This window comes from Pseudochaenichthys georgianus, chromosome 7 (assembly GCF_902827115.2).
Source record: "Pseudochaenichthys georgianus chromosome 7, fPseGeo1.2, whole genome shotgun sequence".
Classification (NCBI taxonomy): domain Eukaryota; kingdom Metazoa; phylum Chordata; class Actinopteri; order Perciformes; family Channichthyidae; genus Pseudochaenichthys; species Pseudochaenichthys georgianus.
The window spans coordinates 35,546,834-35,574,700 of record NC_047509.1 but is presented as its reverse complement, the minus strand read 5'-3'; the positions used below and the strand labels follow the sequence as shown (position 1 = coordinate 35,574,700).

Here is a 27,867-nt window from a genome sequence, read left to right as displayed (position 1 = left end):
ACACACACACACACACACACACACACGCACACACACACACACACACACACACACACACACACACACACACACACACACACACGTGCCCATCCCCCCCTTGTTAATCACACCTGCACACACACACACACAGAACAATTTGACACATTTCCCGCTCTTATGTGCCCATCACCCCACATGGATCACACGAAGACAATAGGAGGGTTAAATGAAACCCCACCTTTACCAAATGCAAAATTCAAATGATGAACACATAAATGCATTAATAGTTATAATAGGTAATTTTTAAATAGTTGGTGCTTAAATGGGCTATTCTGCATAGTGAGTACTTTCTTACGTTTATTCCTCAACATATATGTTGATGCTAATACTTTTTCACTTCTACAGTACAGTTTTGAATGCACAACTTTTACTAATATTTACATAATGTATAAGTCATATTCTTCGTACTTTTACCACCTCTGATTTGTGGTCACCATTATCAAATGCCTGCCCAGTTTTTGATAAAAAGAAAGAGTCACCATTAAATACTTTTCTACAAAGAAGGTTTTGATAAAATCAGAGAAAAAATATAATATTTTAAATATTGCTTGATTTTTTTAGGCTGTAATTCCCACACACATATTTAACACATAGTGGATCTCAAATCCTTTAGCAGGCCCTTTTTTTGTATTCAAGAAAATATAAAGTGTATGAACATTATTAATTATATACACATACAAAGTCGACACCATGGGAACAGAGCTACACATACAACGTTTAAACAAAAAGCTAAATAAATATTACAAAATGCAAAAAGAAAGAAATAGTGAAAGAAAGAAAGAAAGAAAGAGAAAAAGAAAGAAAATAATAGTAATAAATAAAATAAAAGGTCATGTTAAAAAATACAATATAATACAAATCTGGTTTCGGTTGCCTTCTGATTCCTAATAATGTTGTAATTCTCAGTGTTTCAACATGTTTTTGACACACACTGTTGGGAATGACAGCTAACCACGTGACAGGTTGTTGTGCAGGAATGGGGGCGTTTCCCTGTTCTGCTCTTACCTTTCCTGCAAGGCTCACCTGTGGGGTTGAAACTCCAGATCTGTACAAACGTCTTGTGATTTAAATCCCGACTGACTGTCAAAAGGAACAAGCACCATGGAGTCTCCAGGGAAGGACTCCCCCGTCAGAACCGGCTATCACAGACTGGAGGTCCAGAAAACCACGTGGGACGTCCCGGACAAATACACCTCGCTGCGGTCGATCGGCTCCGGAGCTTACGGGACAGTGTGGTGAGTTTACCCCGGGATGGGTGCGCCACCTCGGCTGCATTGACGAGGAAGGTGCCGCACAGTAAATGTCAGTTGATATATATATTTGTATATTTTACTCCAATAATACTACATGCTTATCATGTCGTATGTTCTTAAAGGTCCCATTAATGCCTAAGGCATTACAAATACATATATATATAATAATAATAATTATTATAATAATAATAATAATAATAATACACTTAATTAAGCGTTTATGTAAGTACTCATTACAGCAAGAATATACAAAAACACTAGATGCAATTCATTTTTTTTGGGGAGAAAATACAAAAACTGTAAAACAGAAAACAGTAAGAATGTTAGGCAGATGTCATGGGCGGAGAATTGAACTGAAAAAAGCAAAGCCTGAAGAAGTGGGTTGAAAGTGTATTAGTAAATGGTGAACGGTGCGTGGTTGCTGGCACTATCAGTATTTAAATGTTTGCCATTGCAAGTGATTTTCTTCGTGTAAATCCTAAGTCTGCATTCCGATCACAGACTGAGCTGCAAGAGGCCGAGACATTTCTCTGACATCTGCTAACAGAAGCACTATTGTCCGCCTGAGGCGAGGCAGCAAGTCAATGCAGGTCGTCCGATACGACATGGAATCTCCTGAAGGAATCCAAGATACCACAGACACAGGACTATCTAATGATAAGCCACTGACAGACAAGACGTGATTACTGATAGTATCTTGTTTGGCAATTATATACCAAATATATTATATGGGGCCCAATTTTCAAGTTGGAGATATTACTTAGTTTATTTTTCTATAAGAACTACAAACATTGTTTTAAAAGTTCCAATAACATGTCTGATAGCATCTCCAGGATAAATATAAACTTCAAAAACCCCATAACAAATCATTCTTAGTGTTTTAAACTGTTGTTCAACCAATTAAAAAAATTAGTTAAGTTGAATGTTTAACATCTATATTGTATTGCTTGTTGAGCCTGGAAACAAATACCCTGCATCAAACAATAAATATTGTGCACATGGAAATGTATAAGACTTGGCACAAATTATATTTTTCTTGTTGAAGTATTTGTATTGATTTCAGTTCTTCACGTTAAATCAAAACAATATTTTTCTCTTTTAAGGAAATAAACATAATGTTTTTATCTCATTACAAAAATAACTGTTTCTCAACACAAATCGAATTGTATCTACGTATTTATTACTTAAATAAATAACACACAACCTCGTTTACAGGGTACCTGCAATGTTCCAATACAATTAGACTATTTCAAATGAGGAAAAAAATGGTTTGCTGTTTAAAAAAAAAATTACTTTAACAGTATGACACTGTTACTGAAATGATCATTCCTATCCTTCAAAGCCAGTGGTGATCCTTCAAAGCCAGTGGTGATCCTTCAACGCCAGTGGTGTAGAGTAACTAAGTACATTTACCCAAGTTCTGAACTTTCTCTCCACTACATTAATCCCTTTAGTTACTTCACAGATGTGGATGAATGATGAAATCTAATCAAGTGTTAAATCAGACTTTAGTTCCACCTGGAGTAAATTCTCAAGCTACCCTGCAGTATACAAAGTCATTCAAACTAGCTGCACCTTTACCAGCTTTGAGAACACTGAGAATACTTTTGTACTTTTATTTGAGTAACATTTTGATTGCAGGAATTGTACTTGTAACAGAGTATTCCTACACTTTTATACTTTTACTTTTACTTAAGTAAAAGTACTTGTTTGACCTTTGCATTTAGCAATAAGAAAAATGTGAAATACTTCCTGATCCTTTTCTGTTTATATGTTTCCAAACGTAGGGCAAACGTAGGGTAAGGTCATTTTGGATTATGTCAGACCATGAGGGGCATTCAGCAATGTTTTATGTCATTTGAAGACGAAACAATCGATGAATTGCAATCAATCAAAGAATATACAATTCCAATAGTGGATATATGCAGCCCTAGATTATGTTTCTCACACTGTGTATTCTTACTCTGTATTTAATTCCACATCAGTTCTGCCCTTGACCAGAAGACCAAGGAGAAGGTGGCCATCAAGAAGCTGTACCGACCGTTCCAGTCCCTGATCCACGCCCAGCGAGCCTACAGGGAGCTCAGGCTGCTGCGACACATTCAGCACGAAAATGTAGGAACTTCACAAAAACAGGGATGTGGGATCTTTTAAGAGGGTGGTCACAGTAACATCAACAACTGAAGAAGGACCTACACGTGAATAGGCTTAGAATAAGAATATCACCATGCAGCTTTTCCCAGTCAATTAGTTAAATGGTCACCTATTATGCAGAATCCACTTTTTCATGTATTTTAAACATGTATGTCCTCTCTGTGTAAAGAGATTCTGAAAGTTTCAGGAAAAAAGATTCTCTCTCTTTTTGTCCTGATCCATTTATATAAAAACCTGTCTGAAAATGAGCTGATCAGATTTTGGCCACTTTGTGATGTCAAAACGATTGTTTGGCTTGTGTAACCATTAGCCAATCACCAACCAAGGTACCCCCCCCCCCACACCTTATCACCTGAATCTCCTCCTAGAGCACCAGGAGCCGCGTTCACACTGCGGTACTTTTCCCACAAAGGTTCATGCTAACTTAGTTCATGATCGCGTTCACACCAAAAAGAGCCGGTACTAAAAGTAGTTCATGCGAACCTTTTTACCCCTTGAGCGGCTCTTTTTTGAGAAAAGAGCTATATTCCTGATTGGCTGGGCGGATTGCAAACCACGCCCCGTAAAACTCCCAAAAAGTTTTGTGAAGCCGCCATTTTATTATCCTCGCATTAGCATTATTAGCATTAGCCCAGCGCAGAAACGCAGAGAGACTAACTTATGGCAACACAAAATAAAACATGGGAGCGGTGGAGATGAGGAGGTGTCGGCGTTCTGGCGATTTACTCGGAAGGCTTCAGTAGAAGCTGCTGGGACTCCCAGCAGCTTCTACTGAAGCCAGTCCCCAACTCCGGGGACTTCCGGCCGGGGACTTGGGCGGCAGTATACGCCGTGAAGTGGGTTGCGGCCTGCCAGTAAACCCAAAGCAGAAGAAGAAGAAGTGACGTCAGCGGCTTCATTTGCCTAATCCACCCATAGACATATAAAGAGTAGACGCCGCATCGACCGCTACTGCCTATTGGCGCTGACGAGCCGTGGGGCCGCCATCTTGGACCGGTCACCCGCTCCACTCAGTGTAATCTGTCTGGCAGGCGCAATGAAGTGTCAGCGCATTTTATCAATCATAACTCGCTGAATACAAAACTGATTTTCACGGGGGGGGGGTTTTCTGCAAACGTCATATATGTAGGCATGATACCGGACACATGATTCGGCGTATTTTAATATTCATAGTAGGCTTAACAGCAATAGAATATTCTGGTATTTGATAGCCTATGTTATGTATGATAGGTATTTTGCAAAAGACACACGATATATAATATATACACACACACACACATAAAAAAACACTAATGGTCTATATATGATAGAGAAGCATATTGTGTAGGCCTATACTCAGCTATTTTAATAAGTTGAAAAATGAAGAAACAATAATACATTATACATAGACAGAAGTTATATATCAGTAAAAATGAATATCTATGTCATAAAAAATGAAAATGTACTTCTACATCTATATAAAAAATGTAAATGTTCAAGTTAAACACAAGAACATGACACCACCCCGCCCAAACCATATTTACACAAAGTTGCTCATGACACCCGAATGCCCCGTGCATGCGGCTCCTCCAAAGCATGACTGAGAACCTCTTTCTCATATCTTTGTCTTTGGGAAACCATCAAAATAAAAACGGGAGATTTGAGAGTCAACACAAAAACATTTTAAGAAGGAGGTCAAGCTTATTTTCTTCCTTCTTCTTCCTAGATAGATTAGATTAGATTTTAGATTTAGATTAGGACCCTTTGTGTTTCAGGTGACAAAGACTTCAGGTAATATGCAATGGGAGCCTTCCAATGTCCGTGTAGGCCAACCACCATGAACACAAGAGCCTCAGTAGCAGCATCGGTCTCATTGTTTCCATCACCCATGTCTACAAAAGCAGACATTGACTGGTTATGTGGATTATATTGCACATGTTTTCTGATGGCCATGTCATCCAACATGAGTGAAACACATCCATATTTAGCCTGGTCGTCCTGGCATCTTCTCTCCAGCATAATCTTGTTCAGGCCAGGCTTGCCATCCACCGAACACAGCCACCTGTAAAAAAATTGAGAAGTAGCTATTTAACGTACTTGCAACCGTAATTTCCAAAAATGAAATTGAACAACATTAAGACTACCTTTTTGTTGTAGTCTCTGAGGTATTTGTATGCCTTTGGACCATGTAGATGGAGTGTGAGGGCACATTCTCTGTGGTCCTTGGAGTACTCATGGCCCTGCTTTGCCTTCAAGTCTATTTGAAGATCTGAAATTGTATGAGAAAAAATTAATAAGTCCCCTTCATATAATAACAAAGGAGTTTAATAAAGAGTGTAAGAGTAAGATGTACATGAATTTCAAAGTGCTAATTTCATTTTACCTGAGTAGAAATCAAGCCTCTTTGAGTTCTTCATTAATGAGGTTCTTTTCCCTCAAATCCCCCAAAAGAGTCCTCACTGTGGTCTCTGCCCTCTTTTCTCTAGCCATGGCATTCTTCCTCTCTCGCTCGAGACTCTCCACTCTTGCTAAAGCTTCATTGAGTCTGGCCTTAAGAGCAGTCGGAGAAGCAGGCGAGACATAGCTATGATCCCAGTAGAAAGAGGGATGAACATGGTTTGAGTGATGTTTCACTTCACACACAACACTTTGACACAACTAGAGTATGGCCCACATTCTTTCTTATAGTCATCACCTGTCAAAGCCACTGCCAGCATCATGCGTGTGTGTGTCAGGAATGCATGTTCAACATGTCTTCAATTGTGTGTGTATGTGTTTATTTGTGAGTGTGTTTAATATGAGTGGCAGCAAACAAGAGAGATTTGACTTTGTCTAGGACCATTATGAATGATGTTGAAAATAGAAATACTCACATCATTAGGCCAACCTGATCTCACCAGAATGCGTGACTCCACCACGACTCCTTAACACCACAATGCGTGGTGGAGTCACGAACTTTGTTACATTTGCGTGTCGGCACCACGCAAACAACCCCAATGTAAAGTGAATGAGGCTCCTTTGTCGTGGTGCACACACGCATTTCTACAACGTGCATTGTGTGTAATGCAACTGTTATTTTTATTAAATTAGTTCGTTTTTAAGGAAGGCCAGAGCTTCAGCTGTGTCAAATAGATTGACTGAAGTTCCCTTCAGTTAACGTTATTTAAAAGATAATGATCATGTCCCCTGTATTGTATTACGAGCGTCCATTCCCATTGGATAACGGAGAATTTTACACCCGGAAGTAAGTAGCCTATTCTCCTTACTGTCGATTGATTTTACAGTGATATCTGCACTACTCATCGACTAAAAAACACCAAATTGTCCTTGTTAATTACACAACATTGATTGGTTTGAATTGTGTACAATGCTTTTGTATTTTCCCCCTTCGATTCGGAGAAACAAATATATTTTCGGAGTTTTTGGACGGCAGAAGACACTACACTACCCAGAATCCTCAGCTATCGTTTGGGACTACACCATGTGCTTAGCTTGACAAACCCCGTGATCAGTCCTCAACCTCTGTGATTAGATGCGCGACGTTTACACAGAGCGTCCAAAAGGACTTTGAAATGGAATGAAACCCATCGACGGCACACTATTCAAAACAGGAATCGAACGTGTCCTACCCCCCTCCCCCCCTTAGGTCACAGGCTCCTCCAACAGTGCTACGCAATAAAACAGATGCACAGAAAAAATAGTGAAATAGTGCAATAAGAGTCTATATACAAGTGATTGGAATATGATATATTAGATAAATAATTTCTAAGTAGCAGCCAGATGAATGTTATTTCTAAGTTCAGGTGTTTAATAGTCTTCTGGCCTGTGGGATGAAGCTGTCTCTGTGTCTGGTGGTTTTAGTCCGGATGATGTGGTACCGCCTGCCAGACTGCAGCAGACAGAACCGTTTGTGGCTGGGGTGATGGTGGTCTTTTATAATCCTGAGGGCTTTCTTTAAGGTTAACCTGGTATTTTTAATCCACTACATTTATTTTAGTTACTTTACAGATTTGGATTAATGATGTGAAATATAAACAACCCTTAAATCAGACTTTAGTTACACCTGAATGAAATTCAGTGAAGGTGATTGTCAAGTGCCAACAATCAGGCGAGATATTTGATAGTTGGTTGCTTGAGAAGACTAAATATTTATCTGCAGATCCGTTTAAAGCATATTCATTACTCGTTAATCTCTAATAGTTCATTAAAGACTGTATATAATTGCTATTTTGCACATCCCTTTCAAGATGTCAAGATTTTCTAAGGTTTATTGACATATCATATACACAACAGTGTAGTTATGCAATGAATGAACAACTTGGGTCACAGGTTCATCAACAGTGCATTACAAGACATCTATCAATGTGTGTATACTTCCACCCTTACACTGTCGTATTCTGCACATTTCTTTAATTAAAGCCTTATTAGTTAGCACATCCTCCTATCAGGCACTAAACTGTTTTACTCTAGATATCATTTGAGTATCTTCTTGATATTTTCTATTCTATATTTATATAATTGACCTTCTACTTTCCCACTATTTTGTATGTACTCTTAATATTTGAATGTTTTCATAAAATATAACACATTCAAAAGTGCGTTACAAAAATGAAAGACATTAAGAAAAAGGCATTTTAAAAGCAACACAATCTTCCTGCATTGCAATTACTCTAAACGTGTAATAACGTGCTTTAACCAGTAGGTGGTTTGGGTTAAAAGGCTGTCAAGTTTACAGTGTTAACAAAATAAAATATACTGCTGTTTCCGGTTTAGTTTACGACGAATATTATTTTGTTATTGTTTTGATATTTGTAACACAAAAGCGATGGAAAAAACCCATAGCAACCAAAAAAAGATGGTCTTAACATGACCCAGTCGTCTAGTAGTTAATAAAAAACAATAATATCAAAACAAAATATTACTACTAACTTTATTGTGAAATTAAAACAGAACAGTAAAAGAATAGTTTCCGGTGTATTCTGATGCCCGATCTCTGTAGATAAATAAATAACTAAGACAGATGTGTAATATTTAATGCAGCCAAACCATTTATTACAATGCATTCATGTGATGACTATCAAAGAGTAAAGCAAGCACTGCTGAATAAAGTATGATTTCTCTTTTACGAAACGTTTTTTTTCATTTGGAATGCAGTTGGAGGTCAACCAATCAAAGAACTTGAGGACTGATCACGGGGTTCATGCTGTAGTCCCAAACGATAGCTGAGGATTCTGGGTAGTGTAGTGTCTTCTGCCGTCCAAAAACTCCGAAAAAATCTTTGTTTCTCCGAATCGAAGGGGGAAAATACAAAAGCATTGCACACAATTCAAACCAATCAATGTTGTGTAATTAACAAGGACAATTTGGTGTTTTTTAGTCGATGAGTAGTGCAGATATCACTGTAAAATCAATCGACAGTAAGGAGAATAGGCTACTTACTTCCGGGTGTAAAATTCTCCGTTATCCAATGGGAATGGACGCTCGTAATACAAGACATGATCATTATCTTTTAAATAACGTTAACTAAAGGGAACAATCTACACACAGCTGAAGCTCTGGCCTTCCTTAAAAACAAACTAATTTAATAAAATTAACAGTTGCATTACACACAATGCACGTTGTAGAAATGCGTGTGTGCACCACGACAAAGGAGCCTCATTCACTTTACATTGGGGTTGTTTGCGTGGTGCCGACACGCAAATGTAACAAAGTTCGTGACTCCACCACGCATTGTGGTGTTAAGGAGTCGTGGTGGAGTCACGCATTCTGGTGAGATCAGGTTGCATTAGGCTGAGGTTGTGAGTGTGAGGCTTCTGGGTCGTCCTGAGGGGCCACAGACAGGCTCTCTTCAGCTTTTCTGGAAGGAGACGTAGTCCTGCCACACACACACACACACACACACACACACACACACACACACACACACACACACACACACACACACACACACACACACACACACACACACACACACACACACACACACACACACACACACACACACACACACACACACACACACACACACACACACACACACACAGCCCTGTTATTGATAATAGAATATTTACATTTATGAATGCTAATAACCGTATGATGATACACCTACTCTTTGGAGGTGAACCGGGAAGCTGAAGATGGAGGGAATAACACCATCTCTGAGTCGGACAATCTGTCCTGTCCTGTCAAACTCGTCCTGCTTACAATGCTCACTGCAAATCACGGATGACTCGCTTGCAGTGAACCCTTCCCTCCTCAAAGCAACTTCCCACTTCTTTCTCATATCTTTGTCTTTGGGAAACCTTCAAAATAAAAACGGGAGATTTGAGAGTCAACACAAAAACATTTTAAGAAGGAGGTCAAGCTTATTTTCTTCCTTCTTCTTCCTAGATAGATTAGATTAGATTTTACTGTATTCATCCCACAACGGGGAAATTCACTTGTTACAGCAGCGATTTATAAAGTCTCAGTTGGCCATGAACATAATGTTTGCTGGCTACGATTTCGCTGGCGGACATCAATACAGTACAATAATATTCTATTTACAAAATACAACCAATTATAATGTTGAATCTTACTTGTGAAAAGTAATCCCCCGACCCCTGTTCGCAATCGTCCGCCGATTTGCACAGCAATATGCTGCACAGTGCTCTGGCATCTTGAAACCTCTGCTGTCTATGGGTAGAATGTCTGTAGGATGACCGGTCCAAGATGGCGGCCGTATTTCTTGCGCTCCAGCAGCCAATGCGGCGTCTACTCTTTATATGTCTATGAATCCACCCCCAGGGACTTTTTCTGGTGTGAACGCGATCTGTATTTAGTTCATGCGAACTAAAGAGTTCGCATGAACTAAGTTCGCATGAACCTTTGTGGGAAAAGTACCGAAGTGTGAACGAATTGTGTTCTTTGTAACCAAATATCTCTCAGAGGGGCGTGTCTCTGAAGTGTTTGGAGCCAAACACTTCAGAGACATGTTTTGTATATATCTGAGACCTACAGTATAATATATTGATAAAAAAACAGTATACTAGGGGACCTTTAAGACAATTTATTTGATTTGTTTATAAAAGTCTATGATTAAATATGCAAATGAGGCATTCTTTAAATAATAATGTTCTAAATTGCATTGACTTTTTTTAGAGTCAAAAGTTGTTACCAAGGGAATTTGCATACTGTACTGTATCTTCTTTTTGGATGAACTTTTAATGAATATTGTTCTTATCTCAACCTCTGTAAAAACATTTAGAATTTAAGTAGGAATGGCGTAAGTTTTGGTGTATGTTTCTGATCATAGTGCAGGTAAAAAACACATAATGGGTAAAAATAAACAACTGATTGATCTCACCATAAAACTGAGCCAGTTGAAAAACATACATTAAGAGATTTTTTGTATTATTATTATTATTGCTTATATACAAATAAGGTTATATTTAATCACATTTTTGGTGTATTTAATAAAAAACTACAAATGAAAATAGACAATGTTTGTAAAAATAAATTAAGATAATGTTTTTCTGTTTTTTGCGCTCTCATTGACCAGTACATGGTTTTTGTCTTACTGTAAGTGTCTCTTAATTCATATAGGATACAATCTGGTATAACAGCCGGCCAATGGCAAGAGACTCACTGTCATACCATGACTTGTTATCTAAGCGTGTTTGTTTAGTTCTACTCACTCAGAAAAGGTCAACCTTAATGAGATTAGTTGATTTTGAGGATAAGCAAACTTTCTTGACCACTCAACAAGAAGAGCCCATACAGATCTCACCAGTCCTCCCTGAACAGCTGGTAGTGTTGTGTTTCATTGGAACCCTCATGATTCAGTGTTTTTGCTGAAAACCTTACTTTACTCGGCAGGTTTTTGGAAGTCAACAAATTAAATGAGTTTCAACTCTTTTACCACCACCAAAGAGGTTATGTAATTGATTTGATTTCTTTATATGTTTGTCAACAGGATCAAGAACAAACTACTTGCCAGATTTTTTCGGAACTTGGTATATTTACAAAATTGGCTAAGAAGGAACCCATTACAAATCTGTATGGAACTCAATTAATGGGGAAAGACCATTATTTCTGCTCTATCATACCACCATCAGTTCTGCCTTCATCCTAGTGCCTTTATAGTATAAGAGTTCATGAGTTTTACCTCCGCCAAAGAGGATATGCTATTGGTTTTGGTTTCTTTATCTGTATGTCAGCAGGGTTGTGGAAAAACGACTGGCGCGATTGGTGTACCAAGGGGGAACCCATTAATATTTGGACACATTTGGAAATGGCAAAATATCACCCTTTCAGAGTCCCCTTCTAGTAAAAGTTGCACTGTAAAATGTTTGGCTGTAAAATTACAGTAAATTACTGGCTACTAGTTGCATGGATTTCACAGTAATTGACTGTAAATATTTCACAGTAATTGACTGTAAATATTTCACAGTAATGTACTGTAGATATTTTACAGTAAATTAGAATAAAAGTACAACTAAATACTGTGAGTTTACCATTGCCATGCCCCTGGAATTACTGTGATATAGCAGTACAGAGCTGTGGTATTATGGTACCTTGCTGTACATACATTACAGTAATTACTTGTATTTTCACACTTTTATCAGCAACATAGCACCATCACTGCTACAATAAAAGTGGTAAATGATATTACGAGTATTTTAGATAATAAGCAGAGTTGTGCAGCTCTATTTGTTGACCTATCCAAAGCTTTTGATACCGTCGATCATCGCATTTTGAAGCAGAGGCTGGTCAGTATTGGCATATCCAGCCATGCAGTGGGGTGGTTTGTGAACTACCTCTCTGAAAGGTCCCAATGTGTTCAGTTTGATGGGCTGTCTTCTGAGTGGTTAAACATCACTAATGGTGTACCACGAGGTTCAGTTTTAGGTCCGCTATTATTCTCTATCTATATTAATAGTTTAGGTGAAAATGTCGAAGGAGCAACCTTACATTTTTATGCAGACGATACCGTTATGTACTGTGCAGGTCCCTCGATTAACGAGGCTGTTGTTAAAGTACAGGCTGTTTTTAACATTATTCAGGCTCAGCTCCCTGAGCTTAAGCTTCTTTTAAATGTTGAGAAAACCAAGGTAATGCTCTTTTCTAAAGCTAAAGCTAAAAATACACGGGAGACTGTTTTGGATATTGTAACTACGCAAGGAATACAACTTGAACTGGTTACCTGTTACAAATACCTGGGTATCTGGCTTGATGATTGTCTCACTTTTAAATTTCATGTAAATAACCTGCTTAAAAAGCTGAGGGTTAGGCTAGGTTTCTTTTACAGAAACAAGTCCTGTTTCTCGCTTGAGGCCAGGAAAAGGCTAGTCACTGTGACCTTTTTACCTGTGCTGGACTATGGTGATTTGTTATATATGAATGCACCTGCCCATTACCTGAGCAAGTTAGATGCTGCGTATCACAGTGCACTGAGATTTTTGACAAATTGTAAAGCACTTACGCATCACTGTACCCTGTATACCAAGGCAGGTCTGCCTTCACTAACTGTACGGAGGCTCAGTCACTGGTACTTTTTCATTTACAAAGCCATGTTGGATAAACTACCATCTTATATCTGCTCCCTGATCTCTCTGCGAATTGAAAGTACTTATTGCCTGAGATCGCATGCTGTGGTTTTATTAAATGCGCCAAGTGCTAGGACTGTCTTAGGGAAGAAAGCTTTTAGATGTGCAGCTCCACTAACATGGAACAGTCTGCAAAAAGAATGGAAAATTACCAAGCTAGTACCACTACATGTTTTTAAAGCTCGGTTGGATGCTACAAAATCAGATGCTGTTGGTACCTGTACATGTGGTTAAATATGTAAATTGTAATCCCTGTACATTTTGCTGTATGATGTCCTTTTATTGTTCTGTTGTTTATGTTTGTATGTCTTCTTGTGGAACCTACTGCTGCAGGTCTCCCTTGAAAAAGAGATCATTGATCTCAATGGGATTTTACCTGGATAAATAAAGGTTTTGAATTGAATTGAATTTTACTACACAATTCAATCAGCTCAATCAACAAAGAAAAACAAAGAAAATGCCCATTTTAACTTTGTATTACTCCATTGAAGTGCAAAGTACATTTCACAGTGTCTTGGACATGTTACGGCCCCAACCTCTACTCCGCGGTAGTGGCTCGTGCTGAGACCCGCAACATGAAAGAATACACGCAATAACCGGTACTTGGTAACGAGCATTTATTGATAATCAGCAGTTTGCTCACACAAGCGAAACGGGAAACAAAAAGAGGTCTGGAGGACTGGCCAAAAGGAACAAACAGAAGGAGGGAACCCGAGCCAGCCACACCACGGGCCGTAGGATCCAGAGCTTCCCCCCCTAACCAGACATCAATTATAAACCCTATGGGAAACAAAGTAAAGCTGCGAAAACTGGACTACCAAGTCCTCCAGGCTAAACATAAACACATCTGCAAAAATATGGCCTACAGCTCAAAATGGCAAAGAGGTAAGGAGAGTGTCTCCCGGCGTTAGGATAGGCGAGACATCCTTCTCCTCCAGCTTCTCTTTATATATACACGGCTGAGTGGAATTTGGAACACCTGGGCAGAGGCGGAGCCAGGGGCAGACCAGGTGCACCTGCGCAGCAGGGGGACAGAAAAGAAAACAAGGAGGGGAGTACTTAACACATGTCTACACAGACATCCACTTGAAGTCAACAATATTCTGAAGAATGTGCTGACATGGGGGTTTAAATTGCCATGCCTCTTTTTGACTTTCGAGCCCGTCTCAGGATTAATGCCCAGGAAGCACCTGAAAACAATAAGCCAAGACAACAATTTCAATTTTACATAGATTTATATGTTGCATAGTTTATTTTAAGGCACATGCAGCGGTGCCCCTTTCAATTTAAGTAAAACCTGCACCAAATTAATTAATTAGTATTTAAAGCCAAGCAAGAGCGATAAAAGCAAGAAAATCACTTCATTGGTTGTGTTATCACAGAGGATGGTCTGAATACAGTATTGTACTGTGAAATAATACAGTAACATGTTGGGAAATCCTGGTAATCATGTATCCTGTACATTCACAGTAATTAACTGTGCCTTCATTGATTTCACTGTGAAATTCAAATTACAGTATTATATTGTGAACATCACAGGCAAAGACTGTACAGTGGTAAAACAGTAATTTATTGTAAAATATTACAGCTAAATATTGTGAAATCATGGTAATATTTTACAGTGTGTGTTTACTTTGTCATAGAAAGACAAGTTAAGACTTTCAATGCATTTTATATCCTGTGTTGTTAGTTTCTGTGTTGGATTTAAAATCAATAGAAGGACTGCCATTTAAAAATTGGCCCATACATCTTACATAGAAAATGATGTGACATTGGACAGAAAAGACTGTGATACTTAGAAAGAGAGTTGAAGGAGCCACAGCAACGTCAGTGCTGTAAACATGACACTTAAACCATTATGAAAACACTTCATTGCATTGACCTCTTCGCAAAAGTGTGTAAGCGTTTCCTACATGTGTATAACTGGACGTGTATATTAACGTCCTAACTGTTTTTCTCTTAAAGGTGATCTGCCTCCTCAACGTCTTCACACCCGACTCCACACCAGAAAAGTTCCAAACCTTGTGAGTCTGGATTCAGGAACGGCATACTTTTACTCGTTGTCGCAGCTTGTCGAGACCCTGTGTGCAAGTGGGTGCAAGTGTGAAGAGTTCAAGTGAGGATGTGTGATAGCAAGCTTGTTCATGTTTGCTGTGGTTGGTTTGTGCGGCTGTATTTCCTCACCATAGCAATGAGCAGTGGTGGTTCTAGACTCATTTTACTTGGGGGGGGCCGTGATGGGGCCAGTTGTATAATAAGAGGGGCCAGTGTTCATAACTTTTTTAGTTCAGTATAAAGTCGTAGTGCATAAAAACAACATAAAATACCATTATTGGTGTTTGATTTACTAACTGAGTTTGTGTCAATGACTTAGTTACAATTTTAATGTAATTACCTTTATGTAGTTACTTAGGCCCAAGATACAAAACATTAAAGCAGTTTGGGGTAGTAATTATTTATACAGCCAACATTGTTTTTTTTATTTCCTTCTGTTTGTTGGTATTTGTTTTTGTCACAAAACTTGTTTCAGTAACTTAGTTTCAATTTATTAAACTACATTACTGAGAAAAAAAACATCCCTGTTGACTTTGACCCAGGTTTGTCAGGGTAGAGCGAAGCAGACAGGACCCAAAAGCAGATTTCACAGAATCTTCCTTTATTTCAAGGTAAACTAGAAAACAAACATAACTCTTCCCCGTGAACACAGTCAAGACAAACAAGGAACTAACAATGACAGACAGACAAACCAGAACTTAAATACACACAAGACTAATCAAAGAAACAAGAGACAGGTGAGGAGGGAGGAGAAAACACAGGGGCACAAGGTGAACACAATCGGGTAATCAGACAGGAGGGAACACAGACAGAAAGCAACAGGCAAGACAGGGGGTGAACACTTTTCAAAAATAAAACAGGAAACCAAAGACAGAAAAAGACAAGCCAAAACAAAACACAGACAGATTGTGACAAGGTTACAGCACAGTGTTTGCTGCAACACTTACATAAAATAAATAAATAGCATTGTCATAGATTTATTCTTTTGGAGGGGGACCACAGGCAGGGTCCATGCTCGGTCACGTTGAATTGAACCCCCCCCTCCCTCCAATGATCGCAAGAACATGAGACAAAACTGCTTGGTATAACCTCAGATGAGAAATGATCACGGTCTGAAATAATTTACAACATTGTGAGAAAAGTGTGTCAAGAGTCATAAAAATGACACCACAAGAAGCCATTAGACGTTTTTTAAATCCATTGGTTCTGTCAAAGCTTGTTATAAATGTCCTATGCTTCATATAGCGACAGCAGGAAACAAACAAAGTCGCTGAGAGGCTGAGGCCGGGCCTGTTTGTTATTGTATGACACGTTAAAAAAGAGTACTTGCTGAGATCAAAACTCTGTTGAATTGTAATTGAAAAAAGCGCAGTGATCAGACATTGTAATAATAATGATCAAAGCAATCATAAATCTTGCGGTCAACAAAAAGTACAACGGCCCTGTGTCACCCTCTCTCACACACACACACACACACACACACACACACACACACACACACACACACACACACACACACACACACACACACACACACACACACACACACACACACACACACACACACACACACACACACACACACACACACACACACACACACACACACACACACACACACACACACACACACACACACACACACACACACACACCTCACTCAGGTGAACAGGATTATAATGAGTGCCGCTCATATCCATTTGACCCAAGCCAACCAATCAATAGTGATCAATCAAATATCTTATATTAAAACAAAACGCCTTACTATACACGTTTCATGGCTCCTACACTTCAATTGAAGATGTAAAAGTACGATATGTGTGAGTGCTCTTACATAGTGTAACAGACATGCATGACTGACTGAGTCAGTTAACTGTCAGTCATGCTTTGTTGAATTCCGTCAGATCTGTATCAGTGACACATTCACCAATTATAATAAGGGAAAGGATTTTGTCTGTTCAAAAGAATGCTTAACATCGCTTCAATTTGTTTTAAAACAATTATTCAGAAATTATAATTGAACTGTGTCTGTGTAAGACAGCTGCCCTCTTGTACCTATATTTGTTGATTTTATCTTTCTATGCCTTCCGTTTCTCTTAAGTCCTGACACGACGCTCATCGACAGCCCGACATCTATCGTCGATAGATGTCTGGCCATCGATGAACGTCGTGTCGCCCTACTCAGATTGGTGTGTCTTGGTGTGTCCCGCACCGTTGTGTCTGTTCAGCCTTGCCGACACCTTCCGCCGCCGATTCAACATGTTGAATCAGGAGGCTGTCGCCTAAAGGCCGTCAGCCAAAGAAATCACTCTGATTGGCTGTTCAGCTTAGTGAATCAGTGCATGAGAAGCGAAACGGAAGTGAGGGACCCAAACAAACTAATAAGAAGGCAAATCTGAGATTTGCTTTAACTCCAGCTCTCCACACAGGTTCGGGAAAGCCCCATGAGCTTCTCGCTGTAGAGTGAAAATGGAACGCACACGCAATTTGTTGTTTGTTTATACTGTATCACGTAGTCTGTTCTTCTTCTCTCGGTGTATCACGCAGTCTGTCTTCCGGTTGTTGCGTCTTTTGAATGACGAATACACACTACCCCATGCGCAGTTCGTACGTGCAACTTGGCCGTTGGCTGAAGTCTTTTACCTCATTCACACCAATGGTGTTTCAGGGCCGGTTCGGAGCTGGAGCTTGAAAAGCACCGGGTTTTCCTCTTCACACCGCAGCGGAGCAGCCTCTTAGCTCCAGAATCCGGTTCGTTTCAAGCACCAAAAAATTGTCTGGCCAGAGCAAAAGCACCGCATACGTCACGCTTACGTCGAGGCGGAGGCAGGGGCAGGGACGGGATCAACTCCTGAACAACAACAAGAAGCCCACGTTTTATCCAGTTTGTACACAACGATGGAGAAACTTAACAAGAGTTTCAGAGTTTCAGTGTTTCTGCCATAGACTGTATATATAAAGGTTTCTGCTCATGGTGAAGCAACGTGTCTGCGTGTTAAGGTGGAACCTGAGCATTCACGTTGATCACCTCTCATTATAAATCTATAAAACTATAAATATTAAACTTTACTTCACTTGTTCATTTGAGAACAGCTGTTACATACCTGGGTGAATGTTACAGTTCATTTAAAAGAAAGATACAATGTTACTCCACACTCATGGTTCAGTCCACCTTAAGAAATAAGACCGACCTCGGAAGCAGTTGTGTTTTAAAAAAACCTTTATTGACACGAGTACACTTTTTTATAAGAATATAACTAAACCACAGAAATGACTCCGGAAAAGCTGCAGATAGAGCCATAAGAAATTAATGCAACTGATTTCATCCGCGCGGTTTGGCTTTATGAAGCAGGCACGCAAACGGTGACGCAATGACGCAGCACCAGTCGGACTCTGGGCGGTGTGAAAAGAGCCAGAGCTAAACCGAAGAACCGGTTCTGAACCTGAAAAGCTCTAGCACGGAGCTTGAACCGGAGTTGCGTTGGTGTGAATGAGGTATTTGTGGTGTGTTCCAGTGCGAAACATGGCCAAGACGCAGGAGACGTGAGGTGACGTTCCGTCGGGACGTGTTCTTTGGTGTTCTTTGGTGTTCTTTGGTGTTCTTTGGTGTCAGTTTGGTGTGTAAGGACCTTTAACTTTTCTTCTTCTCTCTGTAGTTATATGGTCATGCCGTTAGTAGCCCAGGATCTGGGCCACATAATGAAGAAGCGGAGATTAACTGATCGCATCATCACATACCTGTTCTACCAGCTGCTCAGAGGACTCAAGGTAAGTGATTATTACTTTTCTCACTTGAATGTTACACATATGGGTCAATGACGTACACGCATTCTCAACAGGCCCATTTTTTATTTATTTTTACGTTTATTCAACATTAAGAATCGCTTTAAATAATGTCATATGGGGCTATCTTAAGAATAAGTCATTTTCTTAACATGCTTAACCATTTTTCCAAGCTGTATTCTTAAAGGTGGGGTATGTAATTTTGGAGAAACCAGCTCGAGTGCGCTAGAATTTGAAATTACGCAGCCGAAAAAGATCTGCCTCTTCCTTCAGACTTCCTTACAGAGCCCCTCCTCCAACACACACGAACGCGCACATGACCAATGAGGGCACGAGATCAGTTTGTGCACAGATGTAAGGCTGACCGGCAGGTAGGCCATCCAGTTATTTTAGCCGGGCCGGCTCAGATGATTGGTCGTGCTTTTTACAGTACCACGGCTTCCACAGATGACATTTGTTTATGTATTTATTGTCAAAGCACTTAAGATATTCATTGTCGGGATGTTAAGAGCATTCCATGGAATATAACAAAAAGTGTATCTGAAATAAATTACATACCCCACCTTTAAATGTTTAGAAATAAAGTATTTGCATTTCTTTGGAGATTTTGTTAAAAGTGATATGTTTTGTTCATTAATGTTGCTGTTGCCTTCTTAAATGTACTTGGCAGGCACATTTTTCCTGTTAATCACATAAAAGTGAGACAAATATGTATAAAAAAATACAGTGGAAATATAGGATCAGTGATTTATATTATATTTGTTGTGTCTGTTCTGGGATACTGTAGAAACATAGCAGTGAACTATGGCAGAACCCTTGGAAATGACCTGCTCTCAATGTAGAAATGAAGTTGAAATGAATTTCAAACTAATGAAATCACAACAATTCTTAGTGTAATTCTTTAGGTCAGAGCAGGGTCTCAAACTTCACATGTCACTGCAAACAAGCCCAGTGTGTGCTGGAGGTCAACACGAGGTCAGCGGCAGCTTCAGAAAGCAGAAATGCTAACTCTTGGTGACACTACTAAACCCCTTCTCCTCCACATGTTGAGAAACTTTTGATTAAAAAAACTGGAACTTTTTGTAAATAAGGCATTCACTCCTTTTAATAAATGAAGCGAAGTGCAATATCAGTGGATGTAGGACACGATTAAGCAATTTACAAATATGTACAACAAAAAGGTCAACAAATTAAATGAGATAATATTACTTAGTCCTGAGCTAATCCAACGTTTTGTATTAACAGTGGATCATGTGTGTAATCTGAAATTATTCATTCGCAGTGAATAACACTCTCCGCACTTCCCCAGCTCTAGAGAGCATTTTTGCGTCTTTCCGATCATCTTTTTCATTTTACGTCCCAAAACCTCACTGTTTCAAGGTCTTCACAGTCAGATATTTTCAACAGAAACCTCTGAAAACGTACCATACACTCCCTGCTCAGCACCAATCAGCGACCAGAACCAGTAACAAACTAGCGTTGGAACATAGTGGAGCATTTAGCAGCTATATATGTAGCTATTTCCCTCAAGAGTTGGTGGAGACCAAAGCAGAGATAAAAGAAGAGTTAATATTGGCTTTCCACAAACTATACGTGGGCAAACTCGTATATAATGCAATGTTGCTCAGCACCTGCTTGATTTGTAAATATGCTACTGTATGTATCAATCAATCAATCAATGTTTATTTATATAGCCCAATATCACAAATGTTACATTTGTCTCAGTGGTCTTCACAGTGTGTACAGAATATCAGTATGACAATACGACACCCTCTGTCCTTAGACCCTCACATCGTACAAGGAAAAACTTCAGAAGAAAACCCAGTATAGTATATGTATTATGTCAATGTAATTCGCAGCGTGTTATGCAGGGGAAATCAGTGTAATGTACATGTGCATTAAAATCCTAGCCTAATTTGTGTTCAGTCTTATGCTCACTACTCCACAAAGACGGTGTGAAAAATGTTTCTTTATACTAATGTTCATTACGGGAGGGGGAGTATATAAGTAAAGTATAATAAAAAGTCACTACAGAAATTCCCATAATCATTATGCCATGTTGGAGTAGATTTATAGGGCAAATATGAGTTTGGATAAATGAAGGTCGCATGTCTTGCTGGCATTTTAAGTACAATGTGTTCACTTTACTCACAGTCTGCTTCACCCTTATTTATGCTTCTCCACTCACCACTTGTCAATGTGTAACCAAGAGTGCTCGATGGAAAAGGAAAGGAAAGCACGCTTTGAACTGGAAACCAAGACTAACTTCTCCCAAATGCCTCTTTGTCTTTGAATTAAGCTGCAGACGTCTCTCGTTCTGAGATTGTTTCCCTTTCTTATCTGTGTGCTTTAAGTGTGCTGAAGAGCCTAGATTTACTCCAAGGGCTGTAAAGTACACAAAACAGAGCCGTCACAGTGGGCTGCGGGTGGAGACTATGTGTATTTTTAAAGTCAATACCATGGCATTTAGCGAGCCTGCTTGCTACACTTTGTCAGAGTGAAGAATGTCCATTTGTGTTGTTTATTCTAACATCTGTGTTCTCTTTCTTTACAGTATATTCATTCTGCAGGCATCGTCCACCGGGTTGGTTTTTATTCTTTTTTTGTATACAACACTTATTGTAGAGATTGTGTCCCACTCATTACAACATTAGTGTTTAATTAAGTTATACATCTAATGAAATAGTTCATACATTTAAATGTCAAAGTTCTGGTTTTTGTGTTGGTCCAGTTCGAGGTCTGAATTGTGTGTGTTCCTTTACAAAAGATATTAGATGGATAAATTAAGATTCATATTCAAAGATATTTCCCAGAATGACCCACTACTTACTCAATGTAGCCTTATTCAGGCGTAGTGCAATGGATTACATATATGGTTTGTTTTATAGGTTCCTTTAACACAGGGACTAAACCATTTCCCCTTCTTTTTACTTTAAAGGCTAAGCTAGGCCGACTGTTGCTTGATAACTATCATACAGAAGATTGGTATCAGTCTTTTTTATCAAATGAAAACAGCAATTGAGTATATTGTGACCTATTACAAAGTGTGTTTACTATTTCACAATAGACTTTATGCAAATAAGAAATCTCATGTGTTGGATTTTAGGATCTGAAGCCTGGTAACCTTGCTGTGAATGAGAACTGTGAATTAAAGGTAAGCAAAAAAAAGTTGCATATCAGAATGTAAGATGATGATGAGTTGCGGCCTTAAATCAGATCTTCAGGATTTGTAACTTTTATTTTTGTACTTGCGAAAAAGTGAAGAGGAAATAGATTCAATGGTTAATCCAAGTGTCACTATCCTCAGATCCTGGACTTTGGACTTGCAAGACAGGCAGAGAGTGAAATGACTGGTTATGTAGTGACACGTTGGTACAGAGCACCCGAGGTCATATTCAACTGGATGCACTACAGTCAAACAGGTAACAACATTACCTTTCAGTTTGTAAAAAAATAGAACTGAATATTGCAGTACGCTAATGCAAATGATTACATTTTCATTATTGAAATGCTCTCTCCCACAGTGGACGTGTGGTCGGCCGCCTGTATCCTGGCGGAGATGATCACTGGCCAGGTGCTTTTCCCCGGACACGACAGTATCCTCACACACTCAGATCACTGTGTTGCAATAAGGCTGTGTATGTTCAGTAATAGCAGTCAGAAACCCACACTGCAACTGGCATTTTTAATAGAATATTTTGAACAACTGAAGACAGCATGTGGTGGCCAATATATATATATATATATATAATATAATATATATATATATATATATATATATATATAATATATATACACTGTAGGAACTGGAGACATATTTTGACAAGAAACTCAAAAATGTACAAAGAAGACTTGTTAGGGAATTTGTTAAGCTAATTTATGGCTATTCTAATCTCCGATAACTTTTGATGTTTAGCACTTTGATCTCTGAGAATATCCACTTTTTTAAAATCATAATTTCATAACTTTAATCCAGAAACAAGTGTATTTTTACTATGAATGTTCCCTCCCTCTCCAGCCTGCAATAGCCCTCAAACACTTCAATAAACCGATGCAGCATTGTGAGATTTTGGAGTGTTCCATATCATTTACACACTTCGGTTTATTGTAACAAGTACTGTTATTACAGTATCACTCTGGCACCAGGTGGGAATGGACTCAAATGTGCAACCACAGACAAAAGAGGTTTAAATAAGCTCTACCTAAATAAAGAACAAAATGTTTTCTGTTAACTATCAAAAAAGGAGACAGAAGAAAGTAACAACAGAAAAACTTGGCTATTAAGGGGCAAACTCATAGAAAACACTAGAAAATACCACTGGAACACCTGTGCTGCTAACAGTGAACAGACATAACAACTGGCAGAGACAAAGGAGGCAGCACAGACTAAATAAACATAGGGTGATTAGGGACAGGTGACCCTGATCAGAGCGGCAATCACAGAGAAGCAAAGACACAGGGCCAGCATGTGACTATAACTATTTCTGCTGCGTTTAGGCAGTTTCCTAATTTAAGGCGAGACACCCCAGGTGAATAGGGTAATTGTTTTAACTTAAAAGTATCAGCTAGACATTTCTCCAGTTAATTACTTACAATAAGGCAATTGTTTTTTGTATTACAAGTTTTCTGAAATAGCATGTTTAAATATGCAAAATAACCATTATCTCATAAAATATGCACATATTTTAACACATTTCAGGAATCGAAATCTGAACTTTGGATAAAGCCAGGTTCAAAATTCTTGTTTCATTTTGTAGTCATATTAATATATAAGGCTTTTACAGAAGGGATATTGGATATCTCTTTTTATCACTCCATAAATCAGAAAATACTGTCAACAGCCCTAAAATATCAATTTTCACCATCTTTTTAGGTATACAATGTTGTATAATTCAGGCTATGAATGATATATGAACAAACCCTTCAGTAAAAGCCTTCATAGTATTGATAGGAATATAACTGGAAGGTTTGGTGTCTCTATGTGCTACTGAAGTTGACATTTCGAACTCAGAGGAGGAGAAAAAACTCATTTTGAGAAAACGACCTTTAAAGATTGCAGTGAGGCGCTAGCTGAACCCTCCTGTTCTTTCCTCGACGCACTCCGTGAAGGTATTTCATGTTCGGGGTCATTTGTTTTTTGTATAACCTTGCTTCGTGCAAGTGACAATTGTTGTCGTCTTCTCTGTGAACGTTTTTTTTTGCCGTTCTTTTGCCATTTTGAGATTTCTAGCGGAAAGCTAACCAGGAAGTGTTTTAGCACATCACGTGACGCATCTGAACGAATCACGTTGTCAGAAATTGACACCAGCCAATGAGATTTCGTTTCTTGGTCAGAAGACCCCTTTGTGCTTTCACGATTGGTTGCTGATACAAAGGAAATGACCATATTTGGATCCGATGAGATTGTGCAGGAGAGACGTAGCTTTCCAGCGATATCTCTATTGACATGGTGCACACAGCGGTCGCGGTACTTTATGTTACGTTAGAATGCTAACTTTTGGTGAATTTAGGAGAAATCTACAGACACAAATAGACAAACTATAGTAAAATAAACACTTAAATGTGTATTTTGTACGTTTTCCTTCCAAAAGCCTGAAAGAAAACATGTTATGGAATAAAAATAATACACACAATCTCAAAATTGGCCAGTAGCCTACTTGAAAAAGTACTGTTGCTTATTTTAGCAACAGGGCTATCTCACCTCAGGCAAAGTTACTTTGCTTCATCACAATCTGGAGGTGTGAAGTTTCAAAAACAAGGATATAACACAGGTTCAAATAAAACAAGGCTTTTGGTTGATCTATGCAAAGGCACTGCTCTTGGAGCTCGTCCCATACTATTGAGTAAAAGACAGGATAACTTAAATTCGGACTATTTTCCACCCAACTTTGTTAAAGTGCAGAACTAAGTCACTGAAGCACCCCTTTAATGATATATCTTATTAAAAATGAGCCTATCAATCCTAACTGCATGAAAAGTATACACAAATAATACCCAATCAAATATTATAAAATATAGCTGCTTCTTTATTTTGTAATTCAGTTCGCTATATCACGTTTTCAGATTGAAAGACTTGCAGAAATGCATTTTATGTTGTACATTCTTCCTGAAGCAGCCTGTTCAGGTATTGATCAGCTGAAGAAGATCCTCCGGCTGACAGGGACACCGGACTCCTCCCTGGTCCAGAAGATGCAGAGTGAAGATGTACGTTATCCAATGCACATAAGCACATGGTAGCTTCCATATATAGAATGCAGGCATAGAGGCATTTCACAGTGGAAATTACACGTGTCATTTTGTGTCCATTTCTTGTCTCTGTTGTTAGCTCATGCTTGGGAATAAAATGTAATCGCTCTTAACTGTTTTCCAGGCGCAGTCGTATGTGCAGGGTCTACCTCCGCAGAAGAAGAAAATCTTCAAGGAAGTGTTTCCATCAATGGAGGGAAATGGTGTGCTAAAGCGCTTCTGCTCATTGACTTTAAACTGAGATTCATTGCATTTTTCTCATCTTGAAATACACAATACCGCTATGCCGGTCTTTGGAACCTGTTCTCGACCATCGTGTCTGAAAAAATATTGTAGCCTATATAGCAGGATTTGCTTTATGTTTATAACAAATAGAATATGAAAATAATCAAGTTACAAATATGTTAGAGTAAAAATGACAGAAATGTTAGTTACTGTAACGTTTAAGTAAATGAAAAGAATGTCATGGAGTATTGATGTGTTTTTATTTGTTGATGCTTCCAGCTGTAGACATTCTGGAGGGCATGTTCATACTGGACCCAGAGACCAGGCTGACAGCCAAGCAGGGCCTTGGGCACCCTTTCCTGGCTGAATACCATGAGCCAGAGAGCGAGCCGGACTCTGACCCCTATGACGACTCCTTTGAGAGCCTGGAGCTCGCCGTTGGGGAGTGGAAGAGTAAGTTCTGAATACACACAATGCCTATTCTGAAAATGGGCATTATGTGTTGTAAAAGTGCAATCATTAATTTATTGCCAATAAAGTGGTGCAGTAATTACGTTTTTTATAAGCAGACCTGGAAGTTAGCATTGCAAGGGCCCTTGACAAAAAAGCCAATGGGATTTGTTCATTGGATTTGAAATATTGCAGAAAATAAGCTTTGAGGCAAATATTCATTTATGATACTAACAGGGTTTGTTCAGCAGGGTAATCTCCACATATGAACACCACTTTGACAGCATTTGAACTACTAAAACTATGAACTAACTACATCACAGCATCATGGCTGTGTATCCCCACCGCTAAGCTAAAGGCATCTAATGTTTAGGGTGATGAAATGTAGCCACTTGTTAGCAACCATCATTTGTACCACATGATAGCCTCATACAATCATAGGGTATTAGCTGATGTCATTTATGTCATAGATCAAACATTTTAAATCTCTTAAGCTTGTGTTAACCACAAACCTTATTTCAGAAGCCTTACCAAAAAACAATCAAAAGATAATTGACTTTAAGATAAAGGAACCGGATGTGCTTTCATTCTAACTTATTTCAATGTTTTAGGAGTCCGTCCTGCTCTACTATATTCACTTACAATACAAATAACCTTAAGTGCTTTCATGGGAAATGTCTAATTCTGTTTTATTTTTGTATTCAATCAGGTCTTATCCACATGGAGATCATGACATTTGACCCTGAAAACCCCAGTAAGACGGCCATGTAGGAAGCTTCGATGTGCTGGCGCCATCAAGTGTTGATTTTAATACAGACACAAACTGAATGGTCAACAACATTGTCAAACACTGAGAAACAAATATAAAAGAATATTCAGATATTGTCTGAAACATCTGATAGGCATTACACATTTAAATGTGTTTAATTGAAGGGCAGCTTTACTTGGTATGGTGGTACAACAGTGCAAAATAGTAATTGTAGGTCAAGAATAAATACCTTACTGAGCCATGGAGGACTTCTGAGACTAACCCGCCTCGGCCGCCACTGCGTCAGGCCGTTGTGTCCGCATTTGCTCCTGTGGGTAATGTCCGCAGTAATGACTCTTACATGTCTAATATGTGTAATGTGTACTTGTAAAGCGCTTTGAGCACCTGTAAAAGCGCTCTAATAAAAAATGTAATGCATTATTATTATTATTAAATGGTTTGTTTCAAAGAAAAAACACCTTTTTATTTTATGACAATTAAAGTTGTAGATTTTGAGAAGAAAATCACATATATAGGCCTCCAGTGAAAAAACGTGAGCCCTCCTCATGCAATCAGGGTTGCAACACTGAGATACTGGTTGTTTTGGCCTCAAATGAACATATTACCATAAGCATCTGAACGTTGACAGGACAGAACTGTGAATCGGGCCTGTATTATAAACTTCTCGTTTTTTCTTGGGTAAAACCTCCATCTTGTTTTATTTTCACCTGCAATGGCCCTGATGGTATGGTGACCTGTACAAGACAATAATAAACAGAAAGTCTATGCGGAAAATCTACTATTTTATGATAGAAAGATAACCCTGTCTTATAATAAAAAAATACCCTTGGTTGCATTGTATCTGGCTTCACAAGGACAGTTATTATCCATGTCTCCTTCTGTACGTTCTCGTGCTCCATACTAAAGGGTATAATAGTGCAATTTCTTTAAAAAGATGCTGTTTGTTTATTGTTGGAGTTCACAATTTTTTTTGCAAATAAAACATGGTATAACATGACACACGTTGTTGTTGTTATTCAATTATGTTCAAATGACTAATTGGATCGATTTCAATAAATCAAAGATGGATACTGGTAAAAACTAAACAAAAAAAGGCAAACAGTGTCATACAATCCTCCATCACTAGAGGGCAGCATCATATCATAGTAAAACTCATTTTAAGAGGATGAAGTTAAAGGAGACCTATCATGCTATATTTAAATGATATAGTGTATGACCATACCTATATAAGGTATATTTATACATTTTATTTTTCAAAATACCAAACAGATCATTTTTTAGACATGCCTCGTTTCGCTCATTTTCGCTTTATTCCAAGCTTTAAAAA

The 27,867-nt window shown here is 38.7% G+C and overlaps 1 protein-coding gene and 1 long non-coding RNA gene across 2 annotated transcripts; one reads left to right on the top strand and one right to left on the bottom strand.

Moving 5' to 3' along the window:
* The first annotated feature begins 1,037 nt into the window (after window positions 1-1,037).
* Window positions 1,038-27,539, top strand: LOC117449928 (mitogen-activated protein kinase 12). The gene is made up of 12 exons (XM_034087859.2): window positions 1,038-1,274; window positions 3,278-3,407; window positions 14,978-15,036; window positions 18,724-18,835; window positions 21,405-21,434; window positions 21,957-22,004; window positions 22,158-22,272; window positions 22,375-22,446; window positions 24,975-25,054; window positions 25,221-25,299; window positions 25,601-25,774; window positions 26,481-27,539. Exons 1-12 carry the CDS (start codon window positions 1,141-1,143, stop codon window positions 26,540-26,542), a joined length of 1,095 nt encoding a protein of 364 aa, XP_033943750.1. The 5' UTR covers window positions 1,038-1,140; the 3' UTR covers window positions 26,543-27,539.
* On the bottom strand, window positions 8,379-10,129 carry LOC139434194 (uncharacterized). Its single transcript, XR_011643606.1, has 3 exons — window positions 10,004-10,129; window positions 9,535-9,727; window positions 8,379-9,300 (listed from the first exon to the last, which is right to left on the bottom strand). It is a non-coding gene; the product is annotated as an uncharacterized lncRNA (long non-coding RNA).
* Window positions 27,540-27,867: the final 328 nt, after the last annotated feature.